At 45.1% G+C, this 13507-nt stretch overlaps 1 protein-coding gene across 1 annotated transcript in view; it reads left to right on the plus strand.

Moving 5' to 3' along the window:
- Positions 1-2256: 2256 nt before the first annotated feature.
- The window catches only part of LOC126183937 (Down syndrome cell adhesion molecule-like protein Dscam2), a 461766-nt gene continuing 450515 nt past the window's right edge, over positions 2257-13507 (plus strand). Inside the window, exon 1 of the mRNA XM_049926285.1 lies at positions 2257-2269. Within this exon, the coding sequence (XP_049782242.1) occupies positions 2257-2269 (13 nt within the window). The remainder of the gene's footprint in view (positions 2270-13507) is intronic.

The raw sequence follows: 13507 nt of genomic DNA on the forward strand, positions 1-13507 counted from the left end.
TACGAGGGTTTTCCGGAAAGTAAGTTCCGAATTGTCGCGAAATGGAAACCACAGTGAAAACCAGAAACGTTTTATTTGCAACAGTTAGGTTCACCTTCGACCTACTTCTCTAGATACTCACCGCTCCAACTTCGAGTTTTGTCGTAGTGTTGTATCAACTTTTCAATATCCTCGTCATAGAAAGCACCCACCTGTGCTTTCGGCCAGTTATCTGCACTGGTCTGCAGCTCGTTGTCTGTGGAAAAAATTTTGTCTTCATAGCCAGTGGTTCTTGTGAGCGGAGATGAGACTAAGGCGGAGCCAATTACGGACTGCATTGTGAGTGATCAAACACTTCTCGTCGGGAACGCTGCAGGAGCGTCTTCATTGCCCTGCACAGTGCGGCCGAGAATTGCCATGAAGAAGGAACTGCTCGACAGTTGTGTTATGTGGGCTGCATGAGACTGGCGAAGTCTCTAACCAGGCCCTCCTACTTGGCGGGAGACGCTATTCCCTACGCATCTTTACGTGCTCACTGTTCACTCAAAACTGAAAAGAGCGACGCGACACGATAGACGGGCATACAAGAGACACTGCCCAACACATCTGTGCAAAGCTTTACCGGATTTTCCCAGTGGTTTCCATTTCGCGACCGATCGGAACTTACTTTCTGGACAACCCTCGTATATATCGACTTCCCTTCAGTCTGTTTCACACATTATTTCATCTTTCTAGCAGTGAAGAGGAGCCTTCGAAATTGGTGAACTCTGTGTTCGACGCTGATGTAAGCTGCATCTGTTGCCTGAAATTAATACAGTGTAGCAAAGAATTTTAATTTCGATTAAAATGCTTTTTTATTTATTCAGAGAAGCATTTGTCTCGGTCTCATGATGCCGAAGAGACGACGTAATACTTAGTCACATTTGAAAACAAGAACGGTATCTCACGGAACAGCCCATTTTAGAAAATGGAGATTTTACGATGTGCCTTGCACTTAACGTGCCATTTATCCTCGGTATAAACCCAGAAGGAAACTTAAAGCGTAATGAAGCAAATAAGGAGTGAAGCACTGTATCTCGTGAATAATATTTTTTTTAATCACTCTGTAGCTGTTAGCGCTAGCAACACACATTGTTATGAGTCATTTCGCGTTTCTTATTTCTGCAGGCTTAAATTACTCGTCTTAAAGAGGCAATCACTTGTAAGAATGCTCCTAACTTATTGTTAGAAATTCAGAATTTGCTTCACTGAAATCGCTCATGAATTGTTGTTTTGTTGCGTTTGTAAAAATTCATTTGGCTCCAGGAATACGACAGTGCGATACGTGTCGTCCTTGGACAAATTATTTTTTATATGCAGGCAGTATATACCGAAGAGATTATTTACACGAATCAATATTTTACTTTTCACAGAAGAAATATAGTGAAAGATTTCATCAGTTTATTTGCTTGTCAGTCCAGTTAGGAAATAATAAAATGCGGTATGAAGTATGACACATAAAATCTCTCCCGACATAGATTTCCATAGAAAGTATGTACATCAATATAGAAAAGTATTGTAAAATTGCTCCTAGGGCTATTTCGTCTGTTGCTAATGAGTTTTGCGTCTGTTAAAAACTCACACAACACTGAGCATTTGTAAATCCTTCGATATTTTCAGTTAATATAATCTCCTGAACCTCCTTACGTTGCCCGAATCGCGTGTAGAACACAATAAATCAAAAAAGCTCTATGAAACTTTCTCGCAGGTTAAAACTGTGTGCTGGACCGAGACTCGAACTCTTGACATTTATCTTCCGCGGGAAAGTACTCTACCGACTTTTTTCCCTTCTTTTCTGTTCGTCATTGTTCTTATCATTTGTTGTGGGCGGACGACACATGACATAACTCCAGATTCATCGTTGAATACTTCACTCAATTTTTTTTATTACAGAAGGCAACCAGCGCTCTGATCGAACACGTGTGGGCACCGACTGAACTACCTAAGCACTACTAACGACCCGTCTTCACAGCTTTTCTTCCGCCAATACCTCATCCCCTACCTTCCAAATTTAGGCATAGGTCCCGAGTTAGAATCTCTGTCTGCCACACAGTTTTAATCTGCCAGGAAGTTTCATATCAGCACACACTCCGCTGCAGAGTGAACATTTCATTCTGAAACAACTGTATTTTTTATATGGAAATACAATCCAGAGCAGACCACGTCTTACCAGTAACCTCATTGTCCATGAACAAATATAAGTGCGTGCTCAACACATCGATTCGTGAGCACGACTAGATGCTCAGTACAGGTAAGATGTGCAACTGACGTGGTTGAGGTTGGAGAACAGGCAGGCCACTCCATTCGCCTGATATCTTCTGTTTCAAGGTACTCCTCCACGATGGCAGCTCGGTGGGGCCGTGCGTTATCATCCATCTGGAGGAAGGTGGGACTCACTGCACCCCTGAAAAGGCGGACATGCTGGTGCAAAATGACGTCCCAATACACCTGACCTGTTACAGTTCTTCTGTCAAAGACATGCAGGGGTGTACGTGCACGAATCATACTCCCACCCCACACCATCAAACAACGACTTCCATACAGGTCCCTTTCAAGGACATTAAGGGGTTGGTATCTGGTTCCTGGTTCACGCCAGATGAAAACCCGGCGAGATTCACTGTTCAGACGATACCTGGACTCGTCCGTGAACATAACCTGGGACCATTGTTCCAATGACCATGTAGTGTGTTCTTGACACCAGGCTTTACGGGCTCTCCTGTGACCAGGGGTCAGTGGAATGCACCTTGCAGGTCTCCGGGCGAATAAACCATGTCTGTTCAGTCGTCTGTAGACTGTGTGTCTGGAGACAACTGTTCCAGTGGCTGCGGTAAGGTCCCGAGCAAGGCTACCTGCAGAACTCCTTGGCCGTCTGCGGTCTTCTTGTGGTGTTGTACACTGTGGGCGTCCCGTACTGTAGCGCGTGGACACGTTTCCTGTCTGCTGAAATCGTTGCCATAATCTTGAGATCACACTTTGTGGTACACGGAGGGTCCGTGCTACGACCTGCTGTGTTTGACCAGCCTCCAGTCGCCCTAGTATTCTACCCCTCATAACGTCATCAATGTGTGTTCTTTGAGCCATTTTGAACACACAGCCACCATTAGCACGTCTGAAAATGTCTGCACGCTTACTCGCTGCACCGTACTCTGGCATGCACCAACACACCTCTGCGTATGTCGACTGCTGCCAGCGCCACTGTGCGACGACCGCAGGTCAAATGCACAGCATAGTCATACCCCTAAGTGATTTAAACCCGCAAACCGCCCACCATAGCGTTGTTTCACTATGTAACAGCATTATCCTTAATTTATGAGCATGAGTGCTGTTAATATATGGTAGATGACACAGATTTGAGTGAAGTCAGCTTTTAAATTGCATAGAGTCTTTCATTGGTTATTGCTGATATGACACTGTCCTCAGTGGCTTGCTTCCACGCAGCAACTATAGAGCTTCTTAACATGGCCAAACAGGGCTGCGTAATATCTAAGGCAAAATGATAGCACCACAGCTTAGTAACAATTTAGAATTATTTACGAGGGACGTTCAATAAGTAATGCAACACTTTTTTCTGAAATCAGGTTAGTTTCATTCATCTTTCTAAGACACTATATTATTCCCCTCTCTTTTGGCTATAAAACTGTATTTTTCAACCTATCCGTCCTATGCAGCGGCCTTACGCCATCTTACCGGGTGGGCCTGTATGCCCGCATTGAACCACTCTACTGGCCGACCTTGTAGCGAACGTCTTGCTGCGTCAATAACTTCTCCAACACCCACGAACTGCGTCCTTCATTGGGCCAAACAGATGGAAGTCGGAAGGTGAGGCCGAGTGGGCGCACACCTCTGAGTATACCAAATGGTGGACGAGTGTATCAGCACTACCAACAGAGGCATCCAGTTGAGCAGCGAGGGGTTTTATTTTGATCCGTAGATCACCTCGAATGAGAGTGTCCGCACGTTCTAGCATCGCACGAGCCACAGCTGTGTTGGGTCGACCGGACGCGTGCATCGGACAGGTTTTCGCGACCTTGTTGCGATGATGACAGACGCCTCGCCCAACTACTTCCCATGCTTTTGTTTACTCGCAGGTCTCTGTACGCGTTCTGCAAGCACCTATGAACATTTGCGATGCTGCGTTTTGCACCAATAGAAACTCAATGACAGTTCTCTGCTGGGAACTTCCTCTGTTCTAGACGCCATTTTGAAGGCTACTCATTGCGCCGTCAGCTGTTGGATGTTCATGAAACTGTACGGTCTCAAGCAGGAGTATTCCACGATGTCCCACAACAAATTCCGTACTGTTTAAACCTAAACTTGCGGAGGAAAATAATGTGTTGCATTACTTGTAGAACGCCCTCGTATTGACAGCAATTTTATACTACTTAACTGTAGTACGAAGATGGTACGTGGTAATAGCTAAATGTTCACTTGTTCTGATCTCTCTCTAACTCTGATATTATACTATGAAGGACATTCAGCTGCGCTTCCATTGGACCAGCGGTTTTAATCATAGGCACCAAGACATCTAAAGAATAACTGAATATTGTAGTGCTACTCTGGTTTGAAGAGCATGATAGTGAATTCACCACATTGATATCTTGGCCTGATTTGAACCCGATGGAACACATCTGGAATTCTATTGGTAGTACTCCGTCGAAGCCCATCGGAGTACACTTTCGGTACCCTGAGATGTGCATATAGCTGGCAGCAACCGCGAAGTTTTCCGAATTCGATCTATCGTTTGATGTCTTGCTGCAACACATTTCTTACAACCCTAAGTGATGTGTAACCCACCGCTGCCGGTAAGAATGATACTATGATACCATCCGATTTGGCCAAACGCACAAAAACTCGACAGACAAAAAAATTTCAATTTTAAGATTATTATTCAAAAATTCTAATTTTGGAGTCTCTTCTCAGTTGAAATGCGAAGTTGATCTCTTTTCATCATTATTTTGGCGGGTTCTAGACATATGATATTCACTGTTGTGTTCGTTCTTAGTAGTTTGTCTGAGTTTTACTTTGCCCGAAGAAACTCGGACTCAACGTTCTCGAGAAAAAGGACTGGTACATTATAACTGGCACACCCCTTATAAGTGTTTCATAGAACATGTTATTTTTATTACGACCTTCGATACCTTCAGGTCCGCCGCTCGTGGTCTCGCGGTAGCGTTCTCGCTTCCCGAGCACGGGGTCCCGGGTTCGATTCCCGGCGGGGTCAGGGATTTTCACCTGCCTCGAGATGACTGGGTGTTTGTGTTGTCCTCATCATTTCATCATCATCCAGGAAAGTGGCGAAATTGGACTGAGCAAAAGATTGGGTAATTGTACGGGCGCTGATAACCACGCAGTTGAGCGCCCCACAAACCAAACATCATCATCTTCACAGATACCTTCAGTAAAACAACACCCATTAGAGACGAAGGAGAAATCCGAATATTTAGATGCGTCCGAGGGGGTCACACATGGGGGCTGTAGGAGGCTGGATGTTCATTTTACCCCGCACCGCGCTATATGGACTCTTATCACTGCTTGCCGTTTGGCTTCGTGTACGGCGCACGGGAAAGTCTAGCGGTTCACGTTTAGTGAGGAGTCTTGCTTTTGTCTTGTCGGCAAATACCAGCGCGTCCGCGATTGGAACGATTTGGTAGCACACGTCTCGACAGCCTGGTTTCATAGTGTGGAGGGCAGCTTATGCAGTAATTAACTAAAATATTATGACCACTGTCCACCGCGACACTGAATGCTGCGTAGTACGTCTGCAGGCACGTGACGTGCTAAGTAAAGTATGTAAGCGTAGCAGAGACGAATCTGGAATCATTCGCTCTCCAACGTCGACGGCAGCTCGCCTATGAACTGACGCTGGCCGTAAAGTTGCGCCTTTGATTCAGTGCTACCAAGATACAGTTACCAGGCGCGCCATCTCTACATCGCAGGCAGCCCTGTTCCATGTAACAGTGATACTGCATGATATCTCGGTGTCAACTTAGACCGCCGTTTGCCGTGTAGCGTGCCGCCAACACATCCTAAACGTCAGGAATAAACCCAACGGTCAACTAAACAAGATGTTTGAATCTATCTTCCAAAAAAACCGCCGCAGCTTGGTATCATACTGCACAGAGCCCTTCTCCGCTCTGTACTAACATGCGCTGCCGTCGGCTGGGGTCAAGCCACTGAACCGCGCAAAAGGGCGCTACAGAGAGTGCAGAACTGTTCACTGCAGTTAGCATTGCACCTCCCAAGGACGTTCCCGACACTTCAGCTGCACGAAGTGGCTGAGATCCCACCTCCCCGGGATCGATGTAGAGAGGCTTCCCGTATGTTCTACGACAAAACGCGGTGGTCGCACAACGCGAAGATCCAGGAGCTAGTTCGGATAATTCAGTGTACCGTCCATACGCGATGGGATAAAAGCTAGCTGCATAGACAGCAAATATCGATTCACTACAAATTGGATAAACACGAAGATCATCATGACTTGACACCGTCCAGCACTGCCGTTTAGTAAAAAAAAAAAAAATACGAGCTGACCTAGTATGGGCCTATGTTTGCGACGAGATTCAAGACTTCCTTGGAGACAGAACTCAATACGCCGCTCTTAGAGGAACAAAATAAGCAGATATAAATGTATTTCCGGAGTATCCAAAGGACATATTATAGAACTGCTACTGCTTACAATGTGGAAAAATGGTCCAGTAGAAAGCGTCCGAAGCTGTTTAAGGCTCTTCGCAAATGATGCAGTTGCCTATAAGATAGTAGCAACACCAGAAGACAGTATCGATTTGAAGAATGACCTGTAGAGGACTGATGAATAGCGCAGGCTCTGTAGTGGACCCTGGACGTAAATACAATGAGGTAACAAAAGTCATGGGATACCTCATAATATAGCGTCGGATCTCCTTTTGGCCGACTAAGTTCAGCACCTCCACGTGGCATGGATTTAACAATTCGTTGGAAGTCCCCTGTTGGAATATTGAGCCATGCTGGCTCTATAACCGCCCATAATTGCGAAAGTGTTGCATGGTTGAAATGGCTCTGAGCACTATGGGACTTAGCATCTGAGGTCATCAGTCCCCTAGAAATTAGAACCATTTAAACCTAACTAACCTAAGGACATCACATACATCCATGCCCGAGGCAGGATTCGAATCTGCGACCATAGCAGTCGCGCGGTTCCGGACTGAAGCGCCTATAACCGCTCGGCCACTGCGGCCAGCAAACTGTTGCTCAAAAATGGTTCAAATGGCTCTGAGCACTATGGGACTCAACATCTTAGGTCATAAGTCCCCTAGAACTTAGAACTACTTAAACCTAACTAACCTAAGGACATCACACACACCCATGCCCGAGGCAGGATTCGAACCTGCGACCGTAGCAGTCCCGCGGTTCCGGACTGCAGCGCCAGAACCGCTAGACCACTGCGACCGGCCAAAGTGTTGCATGTGCAGGATTTTGTGCCCGAACTGACCTCTCGAGTATGTCCCATAAATGTACGATGAGATTCATTTCGGGCCATGTAAGGGACCAAATCATTCGCTCGAACTGGGCCAGAACGTGCTTCAAATCAGTCGCGAAGAACTGTGGTCCAGTGACATGCTGCACTATTATCCATAAAATTTTAGTCTTTGTTTGGGAACATGAAGTCCAAGAGTGGTTGCTACGGTCTCAAAAGAGCCGAACATAACCATTTCAAGTCAATGATCGGTTCAGATAGACCAGAGGACACAGTCCATTCCATGTAAACCTAACCCACAACTTTATGGTTGCACAGCACTTTGTTGACTTAGGTCCACGGATTCGTGGGGCTTGTGCACCCACTGATGCTAGCATTAGCTCTTAACAACTGAAATTGGGACTCATCTGACCAGGCGACGGTTTTTCAGTCGTCTAGGGTGCAATAGATGTGATCACGAGACCAGGAGAGGCGCTACAGGCGATGGCGTGCTTTTAGCTAAGGAACTCTCGTCGGTTGTCAGCTGTCATAGCCCATTAACTTCATATTACGCCGCCCTGTCCTAACGGATACGTTCGTCGTACGTCCCACACTGATTTTGTGGTGTCACCGCCAGACACCACACTTGCTAGGTGGTAGCCTTCAAATCGGCCGCGGTCCGTTAGTATACGTCAGACCCGCGTGTCGCCACTATCAGTGATTGCAGACCAAGCGCCGCCACACGGCAGGTCTAGAGAGACTTCCTAGCACTCGCCCCAGTTGTACAACTGACTTTGCTAGCGATGGCTCACTGACAAAATACGCTCTCATTTGCCGAGACGATAGTTAGCATAGCCTTCAGCTACGTCATTTGCTACGACCTAGCAAGGCGCCATGTTCAGTTACTATTGATATTGTGAATCATGTACAGTCAAGAGCGACGTTCACCAGTTATGGATTAAAGTTAAGTATTCCACCAGCTACGTCCGTTTTTCTAAATTCTAATTTCCTTGTCCCGTTCCAGACCTCACGCCAGTCTGCGTGAGCTAAAACGCGTGCCTTTCGGCTTCCTCTAGTATCACGGTGTTGGCTCTCCTGCCAACCCACAACAGATTTCTACCCTTATTTCATGTAGTGTTGCTTGTCTGTTAGCATTGACAGCTCTACGCAACCGCCAATGCTGTCGGTCGTTAAGTGAGGACCATGGTCCTCTGCGCTGTCGTTGTGAGAGGTAATGTCTGAAATTTGGTACTCTAGGCACTCTCTTGAAATTTATAGGAACTGCGTGGCCTGTGATTAGACATAGCGTACCACATATCTTTGCAAACCCAATAAGGACTTCTTGATTCCGTACCACGTACAATCGCTGGCATATTGCGTTCCAAAGGCGAATCAACCCGCTGTTAAACGAGGTGTCATAATGTTATGGCTTATCAGCATAGTTTACTGGACACAATTTTAGCCATCCTCCTTAAAATATCATACTGGTTGACTTGGAAGACTCTGGATAATGTAGACTGGTAACAGGTTTTCTCGTCACCCCCACCACTGACTTAGATCATGGAAATGTAGCGGTATGTGCGTGCCATTCGGTTTTATCAGACAAGCACAATAAGATGAGCCGACATAGAGACTTGACAGGATCGCAGAAAGGAGGTACCACGTATGGACATGCTCATTGCCACATACTCAATAAATATGCCCAGAATGAGATTTTCACTCTGCATCGGAGTGTGCGCTGATATGATACTTCCTGGCAGATTAAAATTGTGTGCCGGATCGAGACTCGAGCTCGGGACCTGTGCCTTTTGCGGGAAAGTGCTCTGCCATCTGAGCTACCCAAGCACGACTCACGCCCCGTCCTCACAGCTTCACTTCTGCCAGTACCTCGTCTCCTACCTTCCAAACTTTACAGAAGCTCTCCTGCCTCACAGCTTTATTTCTGCCAGTACCTCGTCTCCTACCTTCCAAACTTTATAGAAGCTCTCCTGCGAAGAGGAGAGCTTCTGTAAAGTTTGGAAGGTAGGAGACGACGTACTGGCAGAAGTGAAGCTGTGAGGACGGAGCGTGAGTCGTGCTTGGGGAGCTCAGATGGTAGAGCACTTGCCCGCGAAAGGCAAAGGTCCCGAGTTCGAGTATCGATCCGGCACACAGTTTTAATCTGCCAGGAAGTTTCAATGGATATGTCCAGCTTGTTAGTGTATCAGTCGGTCTGAAATGGTGTATGACTCGCAGTCATGTAACACGAGATCATATCTAAAGAAAACCCTAGACGTGAGGGTCTGGTGAATTCTCATGCACCGCACGACTGTTATGGTCGCAGGTTCGAATTCTGACTCGCGCATGGATGTGTGTGATGTCCTTAGATTAGTTAGGTTTAAGTAGTTCTAAGTTCTAGGGGACTGATGACCTCAGATGTTAAGTCACATAGTGCTCAGGGCCATTTGAACCATTTGAACTCTCATGCTTTGTAAATGACAATCGGTTTCAAACCCAGTACAAACGGCTGCTGTCAGCAAGTTCAGGTCCATCTCAACCAGTCTCTGAGCGAGTATTGCAAAGGGACTTGCACGCAATGCACATTTTGAAACTGATACCTCGCACAAGGCCATAGCTCACAGTGGCACATAAAGCTGCATGTCTTCATAACGCCAAAGAACACGGAAATTGGGCAGTAGCTGACTGAAAGCATCTAATGTAATCCGATGAGCTGCAGTTTTGCCTGTTTTTAAATGATGCAAGGCGTCAAGTGCACATTCAAGTTAATTTGTATATGAAGCAGAATGTTTATTTCAATAGACTCTGTGATCTGAGTTGCCCTTTCTTCTGCATCTTCATGATGATTATGCTGTGCACTGTCGTCTTCCAAGATGACAACAGCCATGCTCACAGGGTTACACACATTCGTTATTGTATACCGAGCGAGGTGGCGCAGTGGTTAGCACACTGGACTCGCATTCGGGAGGACGACGGTTCAATCCCGTCTCCGGCCATCCTGATTTAGGTTTTCCGTGATTTCCCTCAATCGCTTCAGGCAAATGCCGGGATGGTTCCTTTGAAAGGGCACGGCCGATTTCCTTCCCCATCCTTCCCTCACCCGAGCTTGCGCTCCGTCTCTAATGACCTCGTTGTCGACGGGACGTTAAACACTAATCTCCTCCTCCTCCGTTATTGTATGACAAAACCTCTGGTGCGCTATCGCACTTCGATTAACTCGCTAAATCAACCAATCGTAATCACTTGAAAAATGTCTGGGGCTAATTGGAATAGTGAGTGGAACGGAGCAATAAACATCCTCTCAATGTGGTATCTCTATGGGATCTTCTCATTAATTATTGATTTTGCTTTGGCTTTCAGTATGAGGACTTTTGGAGCCTTAATAAGAAACTGCAAGCAATCATTTGCCATTTGCGACCGCCAACATCATTGGATAATTTTCACTGGTTAATGCCCACACTCATACCGCGGTCACTTCATAATATTGCCTCACAGCGGTGTAGAATAGTCAGTCATATCGCCGCACTTATCCCCAGTCGAAATGTCGTGGTTATTAATGGGTCTTTTTGTTACGGCTCTATTCGCACATACTAAATTTTGTGAAAATCCGTATGTCATGTGATGAAGTAGCAAGAAAACTAAGTGAATAGGTTTCAGAAATTCTATATTGAGAAGCCTGAATACTGGCATGGCAGCCCCATGCTGTATTAAAATACACTGTATTTGTCTGTTTGGCACAGTATGTATTATTCTAAAAAAGTCAAATAGTAATAAAGCTTGCCGGGCGGTGTGGCCGAGCGGATCTAGGCGTTTCAGTTAGGAACCGCGCGACTGATACAGTCGCAGGTTCGAATCCTGCCTCGGGCATGTATGTGTGTGATGTCCATAGGTTAGTTAAGTAGTTCTAAGTTCTGGGGGACTGATGATCTCAGATGTTAAGTCCCATAGTGCTCAGAGCCATTTGAACTATTTTTAAAGTAATAAAGTTTGACATTTACGACGTTTTCCAGTGAAATACTACCGTAATCCACCTCTTAGTTGTTCACTTCACTGCAGAGACTCCGGTCGTTTGGATCCTTCCAGCTTTTCTGAAATGGATGCTCATTTTTAACGATAACTTTACATCCTCATTTTTTTAGAGACATTTTCCTCATACGAGAATTTATTGCAGGAAGTTCTAGAATCTCACTACACACTACGGGTCTCGGTCCACAATTCCGCCCATCTGTAATTTCATCCTTATGAACGAGAGTGGTCGGTTCCTTGGTTTATTCTGTTAACTGCGCTGGAGTCTCGCACAGATGTCGCTTAAGAACCGAGCTGACACCGCAGCCTATAGATGCAAAACGACCTAACAGCAACCCTTATCCCAGTCAACAAAGAGAGAAAAGGTCGATTATCGGAAATAATTCGCGTAGTCGCACATTTTAGTACAGCGGTAGGGTTGAGCGCCATGAACATCTTAATCAAAATCGTCACCGTTGGGGTGTGAGCTTGGGAGGGGGAGGGGAGCAGGGCGTTTAAAGGTCATTTTTTTTCCTTGACTGACTCGAAAACCGAGGCTCCTAACGAAAGTGTTTCCCACACAAAATAATACTAAATTAAATTTCCTTAAAAACTTCTTTTTATTCATTCACTATCTGTGAGTAATAACAGGGTCATTCAAAGTAACACATTTATTTTTCTGAAAGCAGATTATTCAGGATTCCCAAAAACCATTTCATTCCTCTCTGCAGACGTTAGAGCCAACGTCTTGCTGTATCAATAACCTCACCATCATCCACATACTGCTTCGTGCAGAGTGCATCCTTCATTGAGCCAAACAGATGGAAGTAGGAAGGTGCGAGATCTGGTCTGTATGGTGCATGAGGAAGAACAATGCAACGAGGTTTTGTGAGCTTCTCTCGGGTAGGTAGACTTGCGCGAAGCGTTGCGTTGTCGTGGAGAAGTTCGTCTGTATTTTTGTGGCGACAACCTGAACTGTTTAGCATTCTTTGAAAAATGTTTTGCTAAAATTTCCCCCGAAGGTTTCTATACTTGCACTCATATTTTTGTTATAGATGCAGGAATCGCTATTAATTATGTCTGTCGGGCTCCATGAGTTTATTATGAACCGAAATGTAACAGTCTCAGTTTAGTACTCATTTTAGAAATGTTACTATTAAACAAAAGTCCATCTTTGTCTCTTTGTCATCCTTTATAATGTACTTTTGACATACTACTGATCCAATAAGGAAATCTGTGACACGGACTCTGCAGAAATGAAACAATGTCGAGACGTTCGCTCGAAGCATTTTCTCAAATCTGTGATGTCAGCTACATTATAGTAAGTACGCGCATATATCCGAATTACGCATCGGCAAACTGTTTCGTCGTTTCACCCGCATGTATCATCGTTTGCTTACTAAATAACCCATTTTGGCAAGTGTCATGTTTACAGAATTAAAAAAATCATGCAGTAGTTCTCGAACACTCGGGTCTCAAGGAGAAGAACATCTTTTTTAATTTCTACCATTTTATTTATACATCCATTTAGGAAGAATACTGAATTAAGGCTACACCTTCAGGCGTTCCAGCAGTATACACAAAACTGGAATGTAAATAAACCCCATCGGCATTGCAAACAACAGAAGTAATTAAATCGGAACAAGCTACTAATGAAATTCGTGTTTTGCTAAGGTAATGCAAGGAAAAATAAATGGAAAGGCCTGCAAGCAGATCACAGTAACCAACTAGCGCTAAGAGAGCACACCGGATGTTGACGAAATATTTAAGTTCCCCTATAAATGTTAATGCGCACTATACAGAGTATAATAAAATGGCACGGTCAAACTTTCAGGAAACATTCCTCACACATACAGGAATAAAATGTGCTGTATGGACATGGTTCCGTAAACAGTTTATTTCCTTGTTAGAATTCATTTTTTATTTTTCTTCACAATGATATTAATCAAATGGTTCAAATGGCTCCGAGCACTATGGGTCTCAACATCTGAGGTCATCAGTCCCCTAGAACGTAGAACTACTTAAACCTAACTAACCTAAGAACATCACACACAT

The sequence above is a fragment of the Schistocerca cancellata genome, chromosome 4 (assembly GCF_023864275.1).
Source record: "Schistocerca cancellata isolate TAMUIC-IGC-003103 chromosome 4, iqSchCanc2.1, whole genome shotgun sequence".
Lineage (NCBI taxonomy): Eukaryota > Metazoa > Arthropoda > Insecta > Orthoptera > Acrididae > Schistocerca > Schistocerca cancellata.